This window comes from Colossoma macropomum, unplaced genomic scaffold (genome assembly GCF_904425465.1).
Source record: "Colossoma macropomum unplaced genomic scaffold, Colossoma_macropomum, whole genome shotgun sequence".
Lineage (NCBI taxonomy): Eukaryota > Metazoa > Chordata > Actinopteri > Characiformes > Serrasalmidae > Colossoma > Colossoma macropomum.
In genome coordinates, this window is record NW_023494787.1 from 42269648 (window position 1) to 42280858 (window position 11211).

Below are 11211 nucleotides of genomic sequence, written 5' to 3' on the forward strand. Positions count from 1 at the left end.
TTTAAAAGAGACTGTGTTTATAATGTAGTTTCAATCTTTGAACTGGGGAGTAATTGGTATGTTTTAGATTTTAATGTTTGCAAAGTACATCAAACTCATTTATTAAAAAATGTGAGGGAAAGTTTTCCATGATACGGGCCATTTAAAACAATATAATTGAAGCATTTATAGCAGTCGGTGAGATGGAACAGATGCGATTTAATAAACATTTCGGTTCACAACGGCTGTGCTAGACAAATCAAATAAAAAGCTACGTCAAAAGTAAGAGGCAAATGACTGTTCAGCACAGTGAAACTGCAGTAAAACTAGACATTTGCATTTACTTAAAAAATGGCCGTTAACGAGGTTGGTGCGGAAAACCGGTGGAAAAACCCTCCACATCAGTGCATTTAGCAAATTAGCTCACTCACTAACCACATACAGTAATGACACAAACGTGATCAAATCAGATAATTATACGTTGATGAGTGCAGCCACTCAATAACGTTTTCTGGGTTTGTCAAACACTAGGGGGTGCTGCTGAGCAATTCCACAATGAATGGATTAATATGGAGATTTTGTGCAAAAATCAGTTTGTAAATGCTTAATTAGTGAGTGTGTTTAATGCACTTAATAATTCGATAACTGCAGAAAATTCGATCAATTTACATGCACTTGGGTAATTAAATCATGGGTAAACTCCAGGTCTACATGAGTCAGGCAGTAATCTGATTTCTGCTTTGCAACCAGCCAATAAACCCACACAAGAAGACGCAACATAAACGTAAAACCCAAACTTAATGCTGTGGATGTGTTTGTTTTTAAACATCACACTACTTTACCTGAAAATATGAACACACATCATCTAGAACAGGATATCAAACTGGTGACGTTCCTGGCCAAAGTGCTGCAGAGATCAGCATTTACCTTCATCTAACACTATGAATCCAGTTCATGACGGACCTGCTAATTAGCTGATGGGCTGAATCAGGTGTGTTTAATGGGACAGTGTGCCGAAGTCTGCAATGTTTAGGCCCGCAAGGACTGGAGCCTGACACATGATCTAGAAGATAAAGAATATTTCTGGTATAGAAAAATGAGCTAATTTTCTGAACACAGAACAGCATAAAATATTTCACCATTGCTGTTACGTTTTAAGTGCTTTTGAACTGGTTATACTCGGAACAGCGCCTCATGTACGTTCATGACATCAGTGAGCATGAACCGCTTTACTTCGCCAATAAGCCGATCAGCCCACAAACCAATCAGTGCTCAGTAGCAGTAATGCCAACCAATCAGCACCCAGTAGCAGTAACACTAGTGTCCCACTGCCCTAAACCTGTTTGATGTAGAAAAACGGAATGATATGATTAAGATGGTAAAGATACTATAGATTTTTTGGAAGCTCCAACACAGCTGGTTAGAATTAGTTAAATTTATGTTTAGCTCCATTCAGCCCCATTCACTGAAGACTAGCTCATGGGTCCCCTTAAGCATTTTGCAGTCATGTTTTTGAAATAACGGGTAAATAGGAAGTAGCCAGGCTCACCTTAAACTGGCTCTAGTAGCGCTGTTTGTAGAAAATGCAAATTTAAGTTTTTGCACCCAAAATTAACTCACCCCAGAGGTCTGCGAAGTGAATTTCCCCATTTGTGGGACTAGTAAAGGATTATCTTATCTTAAGTGAATTTGCTCATCACAACAATTTCCACTGAAAAGAATTTCACTCACAAAAAAATTGCTGGCAAACACAAGTGTGCCTTTTAGTACAGGTGTAACAGGAGCATTGAAATACAGCATGACAGCTTTTACCTGCCTCACATTTTTTACCTCATAAAATTACAACACCAATCATCCAAATTAAAAATAATAAACTGCCCAATTTCCAATTGTGCACCCTCAAATAATTATTCATGAAATCTCCACAAAGAACCCACTTTGCACCGGTATTTGTAAGAGTGTACTGTTCATAATGTTGCAGGACTTGAGCAATGAAAAGAAGGTAGCTGCATAACCTCTGAGGTACTGCATACCCTGCACATTTCTCTGCGTAAGTCCACCATTACTGTACATATGAAAGGGTTTCACAGTGATGTGAAAAGAGCACTGAATATGGGTGTTGGGTTTATAACTTAATACTCTGGAAGTGATGGAAAAAAAAACAAAGATACGTTTCAGCTGTACTAAACATTAGTGTGCTGAAGCAGGCTTAAAGAGTTTCTCCTGACCAGTCCACTCCAATCATGGCGGGAGGATTTGCAGCAGAGCATCACGAGTGTTTGGGTTCAACTTTTCAGGAAACTTCACCACAAACTCCAGCACCATGTCCCCTCTCTTCTCTGGACACTTGGACAGAGGCAGCCCTTCACCCACTATCCTCTTCTTCATGCCTGGCTTTATGACGTCACGGGACGTCACTGTGACAGTCCTGCCATCCAGTGTGGGGGCGTTGATCGTGCAGCCACACAGGGCCTAAAGAGAGAGAGATGAAGCAGAAAAAAGTACTACTACTACTAATAATAAGAATCATAGTAATAATAATAATAATAATAACAGTAATACTTAGTGATGCACCAAAATGAAAATTATTGGCCAAAACCAAAACTGTAATTTAGAACACACTGGGACAAAAACAAACAAAAAAAGGAGACTAAAAAAAGGTTTACATGAAAAAAATAAATGAACTTAAAAATAATCTAAACCTACAGCAGCATGTAGGGTACAGTACAGATCTGGATGATATATAAAAACAATTAGCATAATATTTACTAATTATAAAGTTCTATTAATAAAGATTGATGTCATCAATTATGCCCTGTCCCCACTATTTTCAGTTTACATGCTGTTTTAAACAATAACTGTTTAAATGAAAACCTTCAACCTTCAACCTTCAACAACAATCACATATTAAATAACAGAGCACTAAATATCCCAACATCTTGATTTTTTTATATTTTTATGTATTTTAATAGGTGTTGTTGCAAACATACATTCATGAGCTCCTTCTGGTGTGGGTTCATGATGACGTGGGTTGATGGAAACACTTCAGACTGCAACACGTGCTCTAAATGAGTGATTTCCAAAAGCTGTGCTCTTGGATTTACATGTTAAAGATACAAATTGTTTACTATCATTATAGCTCAGTCAATCTAGAATTGATCTATGGACGCCTTTGGAAAAGGACGTTGTATATTATTTCCATGATTTTCATAAATTAACTCATCTGAACTAGTAACACGCAAGAAGTTAATAAACCATTATGTGTACATATTATTTAATATTACTTAGCAAGCTGTTTAAAAGCAAATTATCTCTCTCAAGTTCTCTGCCAGTTCTCTTTCCCAACATGGTGATTATCGCCTTTTAAGCATGGTCACTGGGTTACTTGTCAATCATCAACGATATCCGATTACATTGCCCTGTCACCCAAGTCCGGAATAGTATTTGCCACAAAATACAAAGTTCCACAGTCATCCAAAGCAATGATTTATTTAATTATTAATAATAATAATTATTATTTTTTTAAGTTTGGCACTGTCATTTGTGAATGTCTTTTTTCAAAACCGAGGCTAAACCGGCGTTGTTGTGCTCTCATTTTTATTACTGTTATTTGTCTCTGACTTTGTTTGGAGGCCTAAAATTTTCGCTGTTTGGCATTTTCCTGCATCCCTAAAAATAATTATAAAAATTAAATAATAATAAATGTAGTAAATAATCAGCATGAAGCATCAACACATGTAATAAAGGCAATACTCCAGCATAGCCTCTCTCTGCTCCATCTGTAGCACTGGGTCAGTCACTACAGAAAACAATTACTCTGCACTTAGAAAAGACCAGAAAACCTGTTGACTCAAAACACATTTGTAAAAGCCACCAGGCAGCTGCTGATTTCCATTAGAAAACATTTGAGATGTGTTTTGAGAACACTTTCATGTACATTTCAGTCAAAGGTATCTGGAAATGACGCTGTAAATATGTAATTTGCTCTTTCAGAGATGAGACTGTGTCCCAGAGGGAAGAATCAGTAGTAAAATGCTATTAGAGTAGTGCTGTGGGTGGAGGCTCCTGACCAAATGCACACAGATATCAGAAAACATAACCAATACTGGTTACATAACCAATACTGCTTTTTTTGCTGTTCACATTTTGGAAGTTGGATAAAACTTCATAAGAACAGTTTTGATGAGACATTTTTGTAGGTCCACATCGTTATAAGATCTATACTGGTAGAGTATAATAGTGGTAGTGTTATATTAGCATTATATTCACTCACAGAACTCAGCAACTGCACACTGGCTTCTATTATACTCTTGTACAGGAAGGCTTGGTAACTCCTGATCTTGTTTTGTTGATTTTCTAAGGGAAAATAACACATTCTCTACAGAAAATGCACCCTTTTATGCACAATTACTGTTTATTTGCTGAATGTAATGTATTGGCAAAAAAAATAAAACAGAAAAAAACGGACTGTGCAAAAGTTATGACTTTTTATATTTTATTTTTCCAATAAGTTAAACTCAGCATATAAACAGAAATTGTGCAGTAACACTTGCAGAAAAATGCCATATTTAAGTTTGTTCACTGTAGAAGGTGTGTTAACTTACTTTCTCTTAGAAAATCAACAAAACAAGTTAGTGAGTGAGAGATTAGGTAAAAGTTTAGGTAAAAAAATGCTGGATTTTTCCCATTACTTTGTTCTAGCGCCTCAAATAACTGTAATAGTGTGATTAAGCAGTCACCCAAAGAAATCAGTTCACTCTGAAAATATTACTAAAGTGAAACAATGACTATAAAGCTGGAACAATGACTATATAATAATTATATATCCATACAATGCAAGAATATCAACGTTCACCTAATCTTAATCACTTAATTAATGCTGCTAAGCAGTTTGAACACAGGCTAGTGAGCAGTAACTGGTGTTTAATGTAACTGAATCCAGCCTGGAAAACAGACACTCACGTCTCTGAGGGATATCCTTGCAGGGTAGATGACATCGGAGCCGTCTCTGCGGAAGACTGGGTGTGTCTTGTCTTTGACCACGAATACAATGTCAGCAGGGATGTTGGTGGGCGTCTCGTCACCTTCTCTGGGGAAAGTGATCTTGGTTCCCTCCTTCCAGCCGCGCTTGATGTCCACCGTCAGGATCTTATCTTCGGTGCGCACCGAGCAGCCGTCAGGGTTCAGCCGCTTGCGGGAAATCTTCATCTTTTTGGTGCAGCCTGAGAACACTTCCTCCAGGCTCACCTTCAGCTCGTGGATGACCGGAGGGTCTTTCTTCTTTTCTCGGCTTCCATGAGCACCTCCCACGCGAGACTTGAAGGACCTGGGGAAGCCGCCCATACCGCCCATGCCCCCCATGCCCCCCATGCCAAAAGCAGCAAAAGGGTCATCAATGTCCATGTCATCATCGTCACCGTGAGCGAAGAACTGGTCAAATGGACTGCGGCCACCGAAAAACTCCGCAAACATGGCGTGTGGATCTCCATGGAACGTGTAGCTGGGGCCATTGCCACCTCCACCGCCAGAGTGGCCTTTAAGTCCTACAGCAAAATAAACATGGATACACAACAAATATTTGAGTACTAATAGTGCCACCTTGGTACTGGGAAGAGAGAATTTCTCTCACCATCTGACATCACCTGAATACGACACAGTCAGAATCATAACTTTACCCAACTACAATGAATGTCAAACATGCATTAATGCATTACTGGGGAATGAGCATTAAGCCTTGTTCCTATATTCATTAACTATATTCATTATATTCACATTTTTCTTAAATGTTTTGTTTGCATCATTGTCCAGTTTTAACATGCACTTACATTTGCTCAATATATATATTGTGTATGTATCTCCATTTTTTGTCGATTTTTATTTTTCTACATCGTTTCAACACACAAGCTGTCCTTTAAATTGTATGAAAATTTCATGATGAATGGTCCAACAGAAATGCCCTAAAATCACTTAAAATAAAATCTTTACATTAACTTACATTGAAAGTCAAGAGTGTTTTTACCTTCCCCTTTAAAGTTACTGTTGTGGAGATACTTGTTTTTCTTTGGACAGCAACGATATACAAACACGCACACACACACACACTATATACATATATATATATATATATATATATATATATATATATATATATATATATATATATATATATACATAAAAATACTTGTGTGTGTGTGTGTGTGTGTGTGTGTTTGTGTGGAAAATCAGTCTGAAATACAAACTGAATCAGAAAAACTCATCTACTAGCAATATGTTAACTAACTCACTTCTTTGCACTTAAGTAGCTTGAATTTTAATACCTTTCCTGGTACATATATATATATATATACATACACGCACATACATATATACACACACACATTATACATATATTAATAAAACATTATATATATATATATATATATATATATATATATATATATATATATATATATATATATATATAATATATATATATACACACACACACACCAAAGTAGTTCCTAATTTCTTTTTAGGATTTTTCACTCTGCTCTTTGGCTCCTGAACTGCACTGCTGTTCTTCACATCTCTCGCTTTCGAAGATTTGCTATATTCTTTCATTTTAGACCAAAAAGAAACAGAAGAGCAGAGCCCAACAAACTTCAGCTCCTGTGCTGTCAGATGCTGGATGGAGTGAGAAGTTCCACTGCAGCTCTACAGTGAACCCGCACATCTGGAGCTCCTCCAACACCCTGTTATCTTATGTTATACCATGATATGCTGCGCTGGATATGGACTCACCCTCTTCTCCGTATCGGTCATATATCTCCTTCTTCTTGGAGTCGCTCAGCACGTCGTAGGCCTCGGCGATCTCCTTAAATTTATCCTCGGCTCCGGGAGCTTTGTTTTTGTCCGGGTGGAAGCGGAGAGCCTGCTTTCTGTACGCCTTCTTAATCTCATCATCAGAAGCGCCTTTCTGGATGCCCAGGACCTTGTAGTAATCTTTACCCATCACAAACCCCTACAAAACACACCGCTGTCGCAGAAACCGCAGAGCGTTAAGCTGCCGAGATCATGTTCAACACATCCACTCAGAGAGCGCTTTATAGGAGAGAAGCAGCAGCTTCGGGTCCAGAGACCTCAGCTCTGACAGACAGTCCTGTCTCAGTAATGTCACCGACCGCAGCCCGAGTCCGGCACGACTGAACTCCGGCTTCACACGAATACGCCTCGGCCTTAGTGAACGGACTCAGCCGCATTCCTGACACGTCCAGCAAAGATTCGTGCCAGTATTAAATACCGCAATGTAAACTTTTCACGTGTCATGTAAGACCCGAACCTCAACCTCAGGAAAGTTCGAGAAGAACCGCATTTCTTCGTTAAAAATGTTGTAGCGAGTTATGCGATCTGGCGCACAGCGCCCCCTACGGAAATGGAGAGCAGCTGGTGACAGGCGCGGCGGGCTTTTGAGGGAGTCTCCAAAACACCTCTAGTGTCTACATAGTGGCTTAACTACCTACTACCACGGGAGATGAATACCACAGATATACATACCTATAATACATACCTAGATGCCGCGTTGCCTGTTGTTCTCTGACTGAGGCGATACGGCTGCACGTCCGCCATGTTGGAGCGGTCAAGATCCGCTTGTGAACAAGTTCACTTGTATTGAGAGATGAAGAGTCTCAGAATTAAATCGGCCACAACTTCCTTATTACTCAACCGATTTTCACCAAATTTGTTTTGTTATACTCCTCAGACATAGATTAATCTAGGCTGCACGGTAGCTTTTATGCATGTATGTATATCTATGATGAATATGTTGGACGAAAGCCCTTATTCACTTTTAGCTCAATTCACCCCCATTGATTTAGGACTTGCTTGCCCTTTGGCATTTTACAGTCATTGTTTGAAATAATGGGAGAAATAGGAAGTAGCCAGACTCCCCTTAAATTGGCTCTGGTGGGTTACGAGCTTTCCCATTCATATTTTAACCTGTGACTGCCTCCTCCTATATAACATCTTTGGTTGGACGCCATCAGAAAATACCAATACTTCTGGTCAATTTAAGCTGCTACAGTGATGAGACATGACTTGAGAAACCTATGTTCCCTGTATAACATGTGGCATGTAAATTCTCCTAGCTACTAGGTAGGGAACTAGAGGTCAATTTAAGACACAGCCCCTAGTCCGTCCCCTTCTTAGCCTCAAATCGCCTCACTTGTTCCATACTTTTAGAGAATTATTATTTAGGGTACTGAATGTGAGTGACGGTCGTAACTTTACTATGCATTTGCTGGGAAATTAACTTATATTTAAATGTCATTTTGATTTATATATTTTTTGTTGTTGGTTGATTTGCAGCGCAGTGAAGGCCTCCTGCATTTTGAAGTGCAGTGCCTGAGCAGCCAATGTGTGGAGCTCGAGAAGTGGCCAAAAACATCTAAGTAAAGGCATTGTTAGCTCAATAATGTCACGGTTCAAGTAGAAGTTAAAGTACTCAAATACAGCTTGAGGACTTTAAATACTGACTTCTCTATAGAACTACAGCAGAGCACCATAGTACACCCAGCATCTACCAGCACAGAAAGTGAAGGTTTCTTTTTGTCGGTTGCTGTTCTTCTTGGCATACTTCTGGTCAAATTAAAACTGTAAAGCTCAAAAGTGAGAAGTGTTTGTGCAGGGCTGCTTCTTTCTATAAGCTGTATAAGCAGTTGCTCAGGCACTCAGGCCACCAGGGGGCCCCATAAGTATGCAGTATTTTTTCTTTTTTTATGCATTGTTTGTGTTTATTCATTTACTTAATATATTTCCTGTATAAACATAAGTATTGTTTTATTATCTCTACCTTAGCATTTATTAAACTTTGTTCTTGATCAAAGATAACAAAGTATGGACTGGATTGGGAAGGCGGCCCCCAGGTAGGATGCCTCCAAACGTTCCAAAACAGCTTTGTAACTTTGTGTGACTAATAAGGAACTAAAGAAGATGAAAGAGAAGTAGAACTGTTTTCACATGAGTAAGTAAAGTTATCATTTGAAAGTAATTAGAAAAATACAAGGATATCCAGGATATTTTGCTTAACAGACTGGTGAATGGAGAAGGAAGACAAAAGCTAATGTTACTGTTAGGAATATACAACTGTGGTAACTGTCATCAAATCATCATTACAACAAGCGGACAACAAGTTAAAAGCTAAACTTAGCATGGTAGCTGCCTGGCTAGATACCTTACCTCAGTTTGGTTTCTTTTTTCTGGCCAAAAGAGGAAAGAAACTCGTCTCTTGTGCCCATTTTGTACTAAATAAAGCTGTTTTCTTTACAGTTTAGACAACTGACATAAAAGTTACTCTAATGCTAGCTTGGTTGCAGGGGTGTCACCTGGCCTGGACTTCCAGGGCTGTAGCTCTGATTATGTTTTAATCAGCCCCGAACCTTATGTTGTAACACAGGGGCACATTCACTACCCCTCAAACTCAGAGAAAGAGAGAGAGAACCCATCAGGCTCAGGTCGGGTGGTGGATCTCTAAAATGTTTATCATGGAATGATGTGTTGTCTCATTGTGTTTAATGTTGTTTGTTGTTCTGTTTGAGGTAAGAAGAATTTTACTAAATGACTATTTAGCTTTTAAAATATATAAATAACTAGATAAAAAGTTCTTTGTTAGCAGGACATTGGAGAGCTATCTAGAAGAGATAGCTGATGTGGAACCTTTTTTAATAATATTGTTTATAAGACATGCTAGTTAACATTGGTACATCACTGCAACCTTTGTTAATGTATAAATTCTTACATTAAATTTTAAAAGTTACACATTTTACAGGTTATTTTTACAGATACATATATGAAGGAGGATATCTCAAACCAAATCTACAATAAACTGGGCTGAACCACAGACCATTACATTTTATTAGCACATAGCTAGAACAGCAGTAATGACTGGTTGACACCACAGAGGTTGCTAAGTGGTTGATTGATAAATTTACATAAAGCATGCTGGGTATTGTAGTAAGGGAATGTTGATGAATGAAAACATAAAAAAGGTATAAAATTGTTGAGGCTGAGGGATAAATATCACTTCAGACTGCTTATCACGACAAATAACATATTAAACTTTAGTTTTGATGTTATATTGCTTAGTGCTTCCACATAAGGTTTGGGAATCAATGTCAATGTCACACTTCATAATGAGGTCATTCCACTTCGGCAGGGTTCTTTCTTTGTTTACATGCTGCAAATAGACACAAGAGCTTAAACAGAATGCTGTTTATTGTGCTGTTTTCAGACTTGTCATGCTAAAAAGTGAATGAAATGAAAAGGAGTGTATCTTATCCATTTCCAGAGAGATGCCAAACAACAGAATATGGTTAAATTAGCCTTATTGTCAATGTGGTTTCATACAAACTCCTAAACAAAGAGTGGAGTAATGTTCTGGACATGCTAACATTACCTTCTTATTTATTCCTAGCTGGTATGTGGCTAAAGTGCCTGTTCTTTTGAGTACTTTAGATTTTTCAAGTCACTTGAAGCCCATGCAGAGTTTAAAAATGGATATTCAACTCAAGCACTAGCATATTGAACTCTTTAGCTACTGACGCTTAGCTGCTGTTGCATTTCACTCAGCCTTTTAACAAACACTGCCAGCCTAGATGGTTAGCAAATGACACTATTACAGCCATAAATATCTATGATTACAGCGCTGTACTGTATAAACACCACAAAAATCTTTAATAATAGATGTTGCTTGAGGTTTACACTGAAAATGCTAATCGTCTGTTACCTCAGCTAATGTTACTAGCCTAGTCACAGCACACAACTTACTTCATCTCATACCTTTTAGCTTGAAAGCAGTAAATTATGAAGAGTTAGCTGATTCCAAACGTGACAAACTAACTTGATGTTGAAAGTTTTATTAAAGTAGCGTGTAAAATGTGCTTGAGTTCATATATTTTATGTGGCATCTGGCTGTACATGACAAAACGCCCCCTTTATATATATTGTTGCTTTGGGGTTGGCACTTGTTTTCACTCGAATTAAAGTCTTGTCTGTTCTTGATGGCATGTGTGGTTCAAGATCGAGGGAACGGTGTGAAATTCTTTTCATGTCATGCTTGGACAGGTGCAACAGTCATCACTATGCTGTGTTCTAGCATCTAAATAGACGAAAATAAATAAATAGATTTCTAAGCTTAGTTTGCAGATGCATGGTCAGCAAATCCTGGTCACTCTGAGGTCACATATGAGAGGGGTCAAG

The 11211-nt window shown here is 38.3% G+C and overlaps 1 protein-coding gene across 1 annotated transcript; it reads right to left on the reverse strand.

Moving 5' to 3' along the window:
* dnajb1a (DnaJ heat shock protein family (Hsp40) member B1a) lies at window positions 1-7340 on the reverse strand. The gene is made up of 3 exons (XM_036567412.1): window positions 6760-7340; window positions 4942-5522; window positions 1-2451 (listed from the first exon to the last, which is right to left on the reverse strand). The coding sequence occupies exons 1-3, from the start codon at window positions 6968-6970 to the stop codon at window positions 2221-2223; spliced, it is 1023 nt and encodes a 340-aa protein (XP_036423305.1). The 5' UTR covers window positions 6971-7340; the 3' UTR covers window positions 1-2220.
* Window positions 7341-11211: the final 3871 nt, after the last annotated feature.

Bases quoted from the DNA above. Each gene is read 5' to 3' on its own strand.
- dnajb1a (XM_036567412.1), bottom strand. From the start codon at position 6,970: ATGGGTAAAGATTACTACAAGGTCCTGGGCATCCAGAAAGGCGCTTCT. The intron at 5,523-6,759 runs GTGAGTCCATAT...ATTTTGCTGTAG, and splicing joins TGACCGATACGGAGAAGAGG to GACTTAAAGGCCACTCTGGC. The intron at 2,452-4,941 runs GTGAGTGTCTGT...CTCTCTCTTTAG, and splicing joins CAAGGATATCCCTCAGAGAC to GCCCTGTGTGGCTGCACGAT.